The sequence below is a fragment of a genome, unplaced genomic scaffold, assembly GCF_019419815.1.
Source record: "Pyrus x bretschneideri cultivar Hongxiangsu unplaced genomic scaffold, Pyrus_bretschneideri_v1 Contig7, whole genome shotgun sequence".
Taxonomy (NCBI): domain Eukaryota; kingdom Viridiplantae; phylum Streptophyta; class Magnoliopsida; order Rosales; family Rosaceae; genus Pyrus; species Pyrus x bretschneideri.
Window position 1 is genome coordinate 2813539 of NW_025999809.1, and position 13481 is coordinate 2827019.

General features: G+C 39.5%; 2 protein-coding genes across 2 annotated transcripts; one reads left to right on the top strand and one right to left on the bottom strand.

Annotated features, from left to right (window-relative positions):
• The first annotated feature begins 2536 nt into the window (after positions 1 to 2536).
• On the top strand, positions 2537 to 3959 carry LOC103932880 (homoserine kinase-like). The gene has a single exon (XM_009342526.3). The coding sequence runs from the start codon at positions 2608 to 2610 to the stop codon at positions 3715 to 3717; it is 1110 nt and encodes a 369-aa protein (XP_009340801.2). The 5' UTR covers positions 2537 to 2607; the 3' UTR covers positions 3718 to 3959.
• A 427-nt stretch (positions 3960 to 4386) lies between these two features.
• On the bottom strand, positions 4387 to 8616 carry LOC103932878 (monosaccharide-sensing protein 2). The gene is made up of 6 exons (XM_009342525.3): positions 8157 to 8616; positions 7831 to 8048; positions 6985 to 7551; positions 5615 to 6546; positions 5334 to 5521; positions 4387 to 5123 (listed from the first exon to the last, which is right to left on the bottom strand). Exons 2-6 carry the CDS (start codon positions 7907 to 7909, stop codon positions 4679 to 4681), a joined length of 2211 nt encoding a protein of 736 aa, XP_009340800.2. The 5' UTR covers positions 7910 to 8048; positions 8157 to 8616; the 3' UTR covers positions 4387 to 4678.
• Positions 8617 to 13481: the final 4865 nt, after the last annotated feature.

Genomic DNA, 13481 nt, shown 5'->3' on the forward strand with positions numbered 1-13481 from the left:
ACCAAGATCCTAGCACCACATATCCTAACTCCACAGACTTTGTATAATTTCGCATTTATTTGTACTACTTTATTTAATTTCTTATGTAATTTCTTATTTACTTTTAAAACTTTATTTAATTTCATATGTAATTTCTTATTTACTTTTAGAACTTTATTTAATTTCTTATGTAATTTCTTATTTACTTTTAAAACTTTATTTAATTTAAACTTAAAATTACATAACCTCACCTTTTAAACTTAAAAAAAAAAAACCATTTAAACTTAAAACACCAAATAAAATTACATAAAACACCATTTAAACTTAAAATTACATAACCTCACCATTTAAACTTAAAACACCAAATAAAATTACATAACCTCACCATTTAAACTTAAAAAAAAAAAAACAAACACACTAAATAAGATTACTTAAAAAACAATACACTTTATTCTTCAACCACAAGCCTTATTTTAATTATCTTCGCCTTCGTGCAATCTCCACTGATGGTCAATCAAGTCATTCTGGCGGGCTATGTGCCAGTATGGCTCTTGCAATGAAGTGTATCGTTGAACGATCAATTCATTGTAATGTCCATCCCGTTCCAACGGCTCGTGTTGCACGGGATCTTCGGTCCGATCACGAGCATAGTAGATTTGTGTTCTTGAGTTGTTCATCAAATCCGGTTCGTATTCATCGACGGCATCATAATCATACTCGTCTTCAACAATCATGTTGTGGAGAATAATACACGTCATCATGATGGATCGAAGAGCCTCGACATCAAACATTCTAGCTGCAGCCCTGACAATGGCCCAACGAGCTTGCAGGATACCAAAACAACGCTCGACATCCTTCCTACACCCTTCTTGACACTTTGCGAAGTGTTTCTCTTTTTCACTCTGCGGGTGTGGCACTGTTTTGACAAATGTTGACCATCTTGGGTAAATACCATCTGCAAGGTAGTATGGTCCCTCGTATTTATTACCATTAACCCAATATGTGCATCTCGGCCCACGCCCTTGTAGCAGTTCGTCAAACACTGGAGATTGGGTAAGGACATTTAGGTCATTCTGAGCTCCTGGAACACCAAAAAAAGCATGTCAAATCCATGTATCAAAAGAAGCCACCGCTTCCAGAATGATACTTTTGGCTCTTTTTCTGTCGCCATAAGCTCATTGTCATGCACTTGGACAGTTTTTCCATGTCCAGTGCATGCAGTCGATGCTTCCAATCATGTCAGGGAAGCCTCGCATCTCACCCTTCCTCAGAAGCCTTCGCATGTCCCTTGTTGTGGGTTGCCAAAGGTACTCATTGGTGTAGAGGGCTTCAATTGCAGAGCAAAACTGCATCAGGGACTCCAGAACTGTTGTTTTTCCCACCCTTGCGATCTCATCCACTTGATCTGCAGATGCTCCATATGCAAGCATTCGCAAGGCAGCCGTAATTTTTTGCTCAGGAAGAAGACCTAGAACATGAAAAATATCCTCTTTTTGCACAAAATATGGATCATGGTTGCAAACATCACTCATGATTTTAGCGAACAAACTTCGTTGCATTCTAAAACGACGTCTAAAAACATGATCAGGGAAAACGTTGTTGGGAATAAAATAATCTTCGAAGAGATCTTTACCTCGTCTTTCCCTTCTTCTATCGATGTTTGCCGCACGTTCGGGTTTGGCTATCTGACCCATAGCTTCCACGATACAGCGGGAATGTGAGGCCCTCCGCCTTGTATGGTGATCATCCTTATCCTCCTCCATTGCGAAGGCCTCATCTCCACCTCCACCTTGGTCAAGATTGACCAATTCTTCCTGTTGTGCCAACAACCTTTTTTGCTGCTCTTGCAACTGTTTATACGCTCTCCTTGAAGAAGACAGTGTAAGAACTCAAGATTTGAAAACGATAAAGAAGAATTCTGAGCTAAAAAAAAGGATTGAGTTTAGTGTGAGGATGGATGTAGGGATGTAGGGTTTATACGGACAAAAAAAAAGAAAAGATGAGGTTCTGGACAATGCCACGTGGCACTACGTGATTGGTTGAAAATCTTAGCAGAAATCTATTCAAAAAATAGTATGTTCGGATAATGACACGTGGCGTGACGAGATTGGTTAAAAATCTTATCGAAATCTTGCTTAAATTATTGTAAACAGGAAGTGACACGTGGGTTGTCGGGATTGGTTGAAAATCTTAGCGGAAATCTATTCAAAAAATAGTACGTTCGGATAATGACACGTGGCGTGACGAGATTGGTTAAAAATCCTATCCGAAATTAAAACTATTTTTTTTTATTATTTTATAAAAAAATTATTTAATATTTTAAATGTACTGGGTGCCAGCGCATTTTGTAAGGGTGGAGATCGTTTGTGCCAGCGCACTTTTAGACTGGGTGCCAGCACATTTTTTTTTTGGATGGAGATGCTTTGGCCTATTACTGTTCATTGGGTCTATTACTGTTCAATTAAGTGGATAAATAGGCTGGGTGCTGGCGCAAAGTAGATAGGGGTGGAGTTGCTCTAACATTTCTTCAAAAACCCCAAAAGTCCCCACCATTGCCAAACAAGCATTTTTCTCCATCCTAAAACCCCTCACAGACCCTCAGGCCTCAGCTGCTCAGTCCGTCCACCAATGGCGATCTGCCACCAATCTCCGTTCAAGCTCTTCGCCGCAATCCCATCACCATCATCGAAGCCCAAACCCCTCCACCTCCGCTGCAACCTCTCCCTCCCCTCCAGACCCCCCCTCACCTCCACCGAGCCCGAACCCGTCTTCACCTCCGTCAAGGCCTTCGCTCCCGCCACCGTCGCCAATCTCGGCCCCGGATTCGACTTCTTGGGCTGCGCAGTCGACGGCCTCGGCGACTTCGTCTCTCTCACCCTCGACCCCCAGGTATCGCCGGGCGAGATCTCCATTTCCGAGATCTCCGGTGACCACAACTCCAAGAAGCTCAGCAAGAACCCTCTCTGGAACTGCGCCGGAATCGCCGCCATCGAAGTCATGAAGATGCTCGGAGTCCGATCGGTGGGTCTTTCGCTCACTCTGGAAAAGGGCTTGCCTTTAGGCTCGGGGCTCGGATCCAGTGCGGCGAGCGCGGCCGCCGCGGCTGTTGCGGTCAACGAGATTTTTGGCGGGAAATTGGGTATAGAGGAATTGGTGATCGCGGGGCTGAAATCGGAGGAGAAGGTTTCCGGTTACCACGCTGATAACATAGCTCCGGCTATTATGGGCGGGTTCGTATTGATTCGGAGCTATGAACCGTTGGATTTGATTCCGCTGATCTTTCCAGATGGTAAAGAATTGTTTTTTGTGTTGGCTACGCCGGAGTTTGAAGCTCCGACGAAGAAGATGAGGGCGGCGCTGCCTGCGGAGGTGGGGATGGCCCATCATGTCTGGAATTCGAGCCAGGCCGGGGCCCTTGTTGCGGCAGTGTTGCAGGGGGACTTGCCCGGGCTCGGCAGGGCTTTGTCGAGCGATAAGATCGTGGAGCCGCGGCGAGCCCCGCTGATTCCCGGTATGGACGCTGTAAAAAAGGCAGCAATCGAGGCCGGGGCATTCGGGTGTACCATTAGCGGGGCAGGTCCCACTGCCGTGGCGGTCACGGATGATCCCGAGAAGGGAAAGGTGATCGGAGAAAAAATGGTGGCGGCCTTTCTAAAGGAGGGAAAGTTGAAGGCCGCAGCGAGTGTGAGTAGACTCGACCGGGTTGGTGCCAGACTTGTCAGCACCATTCCAAGATAAGAAATATCTCTAGACTAAGAGCGGCCCGGTACCAAAAAGATTAGGTGGTTTTGTATACAAATGTAGTAGGAGGAAGGAGGTGTTTGTTGTGTTTGTGTTGCATTTTGTATTCACATAAAAATTGAGAACTGCGTAACGACGTGTTTTCAGCACATGTGTTGCCTGCCCTACATATATCAGTGTAGTTAGCCTCTCTTGTGACATCTTTAATGCATGGCTTCAGAAGCGAAGTGATTTCCGCACTTTTCTTTTTTTGCTCTAAAATAAACGAGCATGGAAAACACCGTTTCTTGAGTAATGCTCTAAAGTTGGATACTACAGAGTTGGATTTGGATGTTTGAACTCACAGTTGGTGATTAAAGGTTCTAGCTGGTTGTTAAATGCTTTTCACCGGAAAACCTCCGATCGTCTCCACTCGAAGCGGCAGTTGATGCAAGACTCGCAGAATGTGCGATCTGCTTGATGGAATTTGTGGACGGAGATGTCACAGGGGTGTTGCCATATTGTTGTCACGGATTCCATGTGAGTTGTGTTGATAGGTCGCTGCAGTGCAACTCTTCGTGCCCGTCTAGTCGTGCATTGTGGTTGTGGAAGAGAGGCGTCGCAAATGAAGTTGGTTTCGAACTCATGGATTCCAGATTTTGGAGCTCCAATAGGGAGAGGAAGATGTAGAAAAGCACAATTTTCATTCAATTCGAAGCACACGTAAAATTTCGACAAGTAAAATAGTAAAGCAATCACCTTTCATATGAAGGTTAAAGCACAATTTTCGTTCGGAACAAATTGTAAACACAACTCCTATCATTTTTATCTAGTATAACAAATGAGGGATAATTATACAATGATCCTTTCTACAAGGATCAACCGTACCAATTCCGAAACAAGTAAAGAAAATGTAGATTCGACGCAAAAGTAGCAAGATAAAACAGCCGTCAAAACTTTTAACCCAACATGGATCAAGTTAATTGTTCTTGGCAGCTGAAGCCTGCTTCGCACCAACAGAGAAAAACTCGGTAATCACTTCAAGGGGCATACCTTTGGTCTCCGGAACTTTCAAGAAAATGAAGATAAACGCTATGACGGACACAACTGCATACATGCCAAAGACACCAGCAAGGCCAACAGATTTGAGCATCACTGGAAGTGAGTAGGTGACAATGATGTCGCCAATCCAAAACGTGAGGGCGCAGATGGCAATGCAGAGGCCTCGAACTCTGGTGGGGAAGATTTCTGCACAGAGTATGTTGGGGATTGGACCAAACCCCATAACAAAGAAACAGAAGTAGAGCACAACGCTGACAGTCGAAACTGATGCATTTACAACACTGCCCATATTCACAAGGCTTCCGAGGACTAGGATGACAAGAGACACTATCAAGACAGGGATTGTGCCGAGCAGCAAGCTCCTGAATTAAGAATGGTTCCAAATTGTTACATGAGAAAACGTGATACATAAATTTAACATTGACATAACAAAACTGAAACATAACTGATGTTCAACATCTTATTTTGAGGATCACGAAATCGTATCCTTCAAACAACAAATACAAACCAGTACGTGTTCAGTTAGCCATTCAAGAAAGATGTCAAGATATAACCAAAAAATATATATTTACCTTCTGCCAGCTATATCCATGAGCCTCATGGCAATTGCTATACTAGGAAGCATCAGCAAGGTTGTCACTGCACTGATAAGCAGAGACGAAGAAGCTGAACTAATGCCCAAGTTCGAAAGAAGGATGCCAACGCCCGCCTGCTCAAGAATTTGAGGCGTGTAGTAGAGAACCCCACTTATACCGGAAAACTGCATGGAAAAGAAAAAAACAAACATCACTGGTCCAGTTGAGGTTACACGAGCAAATTATTAGAGACTTCTCAGTAAACGAATTTTCAATACCTGCTGAAGTATCTGCATTCCCACCCCAACAGCCAAGGCATGCTTCACTCCGGGTTCAAAAAGATCACTCCAACTTGGCCCTTTTGCAGAAGTTGCAGCTGGGTTAACCATTGCCGGTCCAACTGGATGCTGATTCATAAGTTCACGTGAGTACAGAGCCGATTTGCTCACCAAAGCAGCAGCCTGGATGAACTCACTGTCATTCGGTACATCGCCACCAGGTATCGAAACAATAGATCCATGGCGAGATGCAGGGACACCCTCCTGGTGCAAATAAATTCTTTTAAACCCTCCTTCCTTGTGTCCATCTTGGCCTTCTCTCTCAGACCATTTCCACGCCAGCTGCCAACCGCCACCAATATCGGTGCTACTAGCTCCCTCTCCACCAGTGAGACTGCCGTTTCTCATGCCAGCAAGGCTTCCCTGGGGAGGTGGGCCCACGTTCTTTTCAATGCTTGTTGTCTGACGCGAGATCAATGGACTGTGCAAATTGTCATCAGAATCACCACCGGCTGCATCAGATGCATAACCCTCTCCTTCTCTGGCAACACTCTCCTCGTCCCACTCTTCATGTCTAGGCTGATTCCCTCCCACGCTGAACATGCTGCCAAAGTGCGGAAAAAGCATACTTCCCTTGCTTCCTGTGTCGGGGAGCTTCTCATGTATACTGCCAAAGAGCGAGACCAGAGGATCAACAAGCCCACTTTGATTTACCATGCTTGCATGTCGAGACACAAGTCCAAGAGTGCTTTGCCTGGTGACAGGTTTGGCAACCCAGGATTGTCCTTGTTCAGGCCCATACAATCTGATTTCATCCTTTTCAGGAGATAAATCGTGGTCATCAGCGGAGTCGTCTGCTGGGCCAATTATGTACTCCTCAAAATACGTTTCACCCCCAACTCCAAGACCCTCAACAAGTAAAGCCATCTCACCTGTTGGCCAAAGAAGGATCAAATACCATTCAAACAATGCAGCATTGCATATGGAATAGTTATATAGCAGAAGCAAATAGCATGTACTTTCCTACTGTAATGGCTACCACACCAGATTGTGCAATCTGAAGTAAGAAAGAAAAAGTACCACCTTTATGCCAACTCGAAAAGGGTTTCACAGTGTTAAGAGCTAAAAAAGAAAGCAGAAAGGACTTCTGCTTCACAAAAATACACAAAGTGACAAGGTAGGGTTTTAAGTATGACGGCTCCAATTACCCAAAACTTGCCTTTGAAACCGGTTCTCCAATTTAGTTTCAGAAAGCTATCTTTCTATGTTGATCTAGAAATGAATTGCTGAAAACTTACTATCAATGCAAATTAATTAGAAACAAAGTATCACAACAAATAATCGAAGATAATCAGAACAAAATGACTAACCAGCGACATCTTCTCTGCCACGTAGCCTCAGCAAAACTTGCTTAGCCTCAAGCATCCGTCCCTTACTCACAAGCCATCGTGGAGACTCGGGCAAGAAGAACACAGTCAATATAAAATAAACAAGAGAAGGAAAAGAGAGAATCCCAAGCATCAACCTCCAACTTGCGGACTCTGTCAACGACATCCCAAAAACCATGCAATATGACAAGAACATCCCACCCGAGCCAAGAAACTGCGGAAGGGTATTCAACGATCCCCTTATTTCAGGCGGGGCTGTCTCAGATATATAAAGCGGAACCAAGGTAACCGCCAAACCGATTCCAAATCCATCTAAAAGCCGTGCCAAGAGAAGGATATAAACATTGGGAGACCACAGCATTACAAGACCACTAAGAAAGTAAAGGACAGAAGAGACTATCAGCGTAGGACGGCGGCCTAGCCAGTCTGCTACAGCTCCAGAACAAAATGTAACCACAGTTGCCCCTATAAGCGACATGGCCACGATCAGCCCTTCCATAGCTGGTTCGCTTTCCAAGTTGAATTCCCTCTTTATGTACAAAACAGAACCTGCAAGAAAAACCAAAACGTTCACTCAATCAAGCTCCGAAATCGCATAAGCTTAACTTAAAACCAATACTACTGGAAGAAAAAACGAATCAAGGACTGCCGTTGAAGTAAATTTCGGGGATAGACCGATGAACTGAACTCGATTAGCAATCAAAACAAAGCTAAAAAGGCCAATCTTTGAAGCATCTAAGCGACTATTTCTCCCAATCTTAAAAGCATCAACTTTCAAATGTTGAAAAAAGACAGGCATAAGTTGTAGATACTCAAAGAGAGATTTACCTGCGATAGTAGCGTTGTCCCATCCCTGCAACAGGTTACCAATTGCAGCAGCAACGGCAACAAGAACAGCTCCACTCATTTTTCCACTCAAAAATAAAAACCAATTGCAACCCTTTTCACAAAATCTCAGGAAAAACCAACCAATCCAATCAAAAAACAAAAAACCAGATCAAATATCAACGAATCGAACCAGTTTTTGATCACCCAGTTCAGCAATCCTAGCGACAAAGTGATCCCATTGCAGAAAACAAGACAAAAATCAGACACAAAGGAAGAACATGAGCAAAAACCAAAAGACAACAACAATAGGTGATTAAGGTTTTTACCTGAAATATAGGCGTTTGATTGATAGTGGGTCTGTACTGTTGTGTGCGTCCGTCTTCGAATGACACGACACCGTCAGGAGTTCGAGACTTTGACTCTTTGCAGATGATATTTTCACTTTTTTTTTTTTATAATTTCCACGAAAACGAAACGCAGGGTTATTGCAAAAATAAAAAATAAAGCAATTCTAATTCGTAAAGCAGCCTTCGGGACAGAGCGGTGGCTGTTGGACACCTGCCCCCTTCCCTCTCTCCTCGCCCTGCACGTCACCCCCTCCCTGCTCAGCTTTCTGCTACATGTTCCATCATCCTCTAAACGCGTGTTTTACGTAACTAAGTTGATTAGAACAATATTCCTCATGTATGAACTATCAATTTATAATACTGATTAGATTGGAATATCGTTCGAATGAAAATGAAAGAAAGCCAATGAGCACGATGCTCTGTTTTCTTAGAGAAGAGCATGTGAGAAGAACCAGTGGGGTTTTGAGGGGAGAGAACCAGCTGAACCAAGGCCGTGTAGGTTTAAGTTTAACAAACCAAAAGAAATATAAAGAAAAAAACTTAAAGAATTTGCTAAAAATAAAGATTTGGTAAAAAATTAAAAGAACTTCATAACGATTGGCCTGCAGTCTCAGCAGAGGACAGCACAACAGCACCAACCCAGCTCAGCTCTTGAATATTTCCCACTTTCAAATCTTCAATTAATGCCATTATTACGTAATGGACAAGACCAATAAAAAGGTAAATCAAATCAAAAGCATGTTTAGCAGAATTTTTTAATAATTTAACTGGGATTTGTTTGTGTAAATATCAGAGTCCCTGTCCCTGTAAGCGTGTAGGACGTGTATTAGCTCAAATCAATCTTGTATTAAGAAAAGAAGAAGCCTTAAACTAAAGCAATGATAGGCAAATTATTACTACGATCTTATGGTATTTATCTTTACTTGTAAGTTCGAGTGGTCTTAAATTTAATTTTCGTTAAAGATAAATTTGAATCACATTATTATTAGTCATTATCAGTCTTTGTTTACTTTTTCACTCTCTTAATATAAATAATATTATTTGTTAAAAAAATATTATTTGTAACAAAAATAAATGACAACACTAAAGCAATGATTGATTTGAGAGATGATGTGAATCGAATCGAATTGGATTGTCTGGTAACGGAACACAAGTAGAGGACAAGGAAATCCACAAGAGAAGTTGTATTTGAACTTATGTACCTTTTTTTTCACATCTAACTTGTATTTTAAATGTTAATTGTCTTTTTTATCTTTTTGTACAATTACAATCCAGTATAAAATGAAATTAATAATAAAACTAAAAATTTCTCAATAAACCCACATACTAAAATTAAACTCTACTATCACTCCTTTTTATCATACGTTCGTTCTAGCTAAAATCCTAATAACGCTTGTAGAGAAAGACAAGTTTTTTTTTTATCGATGGATGATGATTTTGAAGTTTTAATCCTTCAATGACATGGATTATCATGATGGTAATTATAAGCTTCTTGAATTTATTGACCCTTGACATGGATATATAGAAAATGATTCTCAGAGACTATCAGACCTGATCTAGGTTGTGGAGTTGAGAGAGTCGCCACATCCCCTCTTTCAATGTCCTACTTGCATTCACCAACTTGAAGGACTATTACATCATACCACCCTAACCACCAAAAGTTACACTTTAGTCAATTCACATAATCATAGAGCCACGAAAAAAACACAGGTACTATAAGCTATACTGGCCATCGACCAACCCTAAATACATGGTTAGCCTTTTTTATTTTCATTATTTCTAAAATCTGTACCCAGATGTAACACTAGACTAAAGTAGGAGGAAACAAATTGGACGTGGAACATCTCTCTCTCTCTCTCTCTCTCTCCTTCTCCTTTCAATGCTTCTTACACGAACAATTATATGAGCATCTTTAGAACACACCCTATGTTAATTTCTTCTAGGTGCTGTAAAGTTGTGCCGACATTCTTTAAACAAAAGCGGTTCAAATATTCTAACATACTCCTCAACAGATTCAAACTTCTCATGAACACATTGGAGATCTGTCTCCCCTGGTGCACAAATACAAACTTCAATAAAATTTCAGTTTGGGATTTTGTTTTTTAAATGGGTGCAAAGATAAATTCACATTTGAAATGGGTTTGGGAGGTTAGTCTAGGTAATAAATTTGAGTTTAAAAAGATATTAATTCTTTAATTAAAAATAACATGAATGTAAAGAATAAGTTAGGTGTAGAAAGAAGTTACAAGGATTCAAATAAAATTTCTCAATCCACAATCCAACGGTAGGGCTTTCAGCTTGCCTTTTTTCTTCCCTTTCTTTGAGCTCCTTTATTTTAATTTTGTTTTATATTTTTGCTTTTCTAAACAGAAAATATTTTACTCTTACCTTCTACCTGTTATAAATATCAAAATCAGGGCCCACCATCATCAAAGTAGTCGTAATAGAAAGTGCAGCTGGATCACCTATTTTTTAGGAAAAGCTAATGTTTGTTAGGTATTTTGGTTTGATTCTACTTACATTCAAAAAGAAACGAGCTACATCTGAGTTAAATTTGGAGATGAAAATCTTCTTTTGTTTCTTGACGGTGAAGTAAGACTAAGCTCATGAGCTTATTATCCTAGGTCGGAATAAGTTGATAGGATTCCCCTTTTAGGGTAGCCAAGGTAGACGGGTCACTTAAGGCCTCCACTTTTGAGGGGCTTCATTTTTTTATTGTATAAGTGTTTATATAAAAATTAATATTACAAACTTTGTGTTTGTTCAAATAAGAAGTTTACAAACTTTTGAGTCATTGAGTCTTGTGTGTAGAATTTTGTTAGCCATACAAGTTATAGTTGCTTCTGCAAAAAGAAGTTTTTCAAAAATTGAAGTTGATGAAATCTTAGCTTCGATCAACTATGTTACAAGAAAGATTGGATGTGTTAGCTATTTTATCAATTGAAAGAATTGGTTGAAAACTTAGATTATGTACTCAAAATTAGCACATTTGCATTTAAAAAGGCGAGATGTATAATATTTAAGTAATGTTTGTATATCTTTCTCTTTTTTTTTTTGGGAATTGTTATTGACACTTCAAAATTCTCATTCTACACTCCAAACTTTCTATCTTTAGAAAGAAAAATACACTTGTGAGGAGTGTAAAATGAGATTTTTGAAGTGCCCAATAACACTTCCTTTTTTTTCTTTTTTTTTTTACGTTAATTTATTTGATATTGATGTAGAAATAGACATTTCATGTGTTTAGCGAATACTTTTTATAGATATCAATGTACAAAGGATGCGGGTCAGATAGCTCTAATGCCCCACTTCAAATGCTTGCCTAGGGCCCCAAATTCCCAGAGACAGGCTTGACCAAAATTAGCATTGGTTATACAAACTACAGTTTTTTTTTTTTTTTTAACAAACGATATTATCTATACTAAAAGGTTGTGGAAGTGGGCTAAGTCACATAATGGGCTAGCAATAATGAGGTTCCAATTCACCTTTGGCGAGAATTGAACTTAAGACCTCTCACTTACAAGTGAAGAGGTATACCATTATACTGCAGTACTAAATGGCTACAAATTATAGTTTAGCAAGTGCATATATTCTTTTCTTTTTTGTGTGTGTTTTTATAAGTGATTTGTGCACGAATGAGACTATAATTTGTGCTACAAATTACAGTTTAGCAAGTGCATATATTCTTTTCTTTTTTGTGTGTGTTTTTGTAAGTGATTTGTGCACGAATGAGACTATAATTTGCAAGTCATTATAATGACTCGTAATTTGTAAGAAATGAGCTTTTTTTCTTTTATTTTTTATTTTTTTAATTGGGTTGATTTTTTTATTTGTATTTGGTTAGTATTATTTACAATTATATCAATGGTTGGGGGCATCAATTCAACAAGTTAGGGATTTGCATAATTGAAGCCAACAAGTATAGGGTCTATTCCATGGTTGGCATGTCAAAGTTACCAACAATTTGAAAGCCAGCTTTGTGTGGGTCAAGTAATTCCATGCGATATGGTACTTGTGGGTTTCAATTATTTAATTTGAAAGGTGAATTTGGAAGATGAATTTGAATTATATTATTACTAGCATATAATGAGACTAAGTCCAGTTCCTCACCCCTTAGTCTAGGTATATCGTTTGTTGAAAAAAAAAGAAAAAAAAAAAAGAGATTCTATAAGCTTTTGCTTGTCATGTAAGTCACCCTTCACATCATAAATTTTCTTTAATAAATTGAACATGTAAATATGTGATTACTAATTCTCTATATTATTTTAACTATAAATCTTTATCTTAGCATCATAGATGGTTAATAAATATCAAAGTGAACAAAAGTGATCTTGTTAATAAAATAAAATAAAATAAAATATTTCAATAGACAAGTTACAGCCCAAGAAAGACCATAAACAATAACAAGCACGAGTCTAAATAAAATACCCCCATAATATCTTCTTGAACTAGACGTCCCACAATAGCAGGAGGAATCTCAAACAAATAATCGTCAAAACTCAAATTCAAACCAGTTCCAACAAATTTATCATTTACGAAATTTCTCTTCCAAACAAGTACGTTGAATTTGACATCTATCACCATTTATCAATGCCTTACAGCTAGCTACCTAATTGAATGGAGAGAACGAAGGGAAATCTATACTTCTCAATATATCATTTGTGTAATTAGCAAATAATTAAGAACCGTTGATTTTGGTAGAAAACTTGAAACTTGGAAACTAGCAAACTAGCGCCTTGTGACTGATCTTGATTCTGTTCCTTTCTATTCAAATCTGTCGAATTATAGGGTTATGATGCAGGCCTGAGATAAAACTTGGACCTTCCTTTGTAAATTAGAAGATATAATGTTAAGCCCATTGGGCTAAGCCCAAATAACATTGTAGATAAATTCTTCCAAATTTGTTTTATGGTCTGATAACCCTAACATGGAAACGAACAAAAAGTTCTTGCATACTACAATGACATCTTTGCGTGCACGAAATGACTCAGAAATGTTCACTTTGTCACCTGGTAATCAAGGATTTGATACCTTTTACTAGATGGTGTACGAGACTCTAAAATGTCTATTGAATTTATTTAAATCTTAAATTCATGTTTTATTTTTTATTTCCTCTATGTGTTACTAACACATGTAGAACAAAAGGAATTGACACATAAACAAGAAGCGATGTGGTTTAGAGTTGGATAGACTGAGATAATTGGCTCAATCGGACATGGATGAAGATGATGCTTGTTTGGTATTTTACTTGAATAAAAACTTTCCAGAATCCGATAGTAAGTTGCGGTAAAACCCTAATTAAAG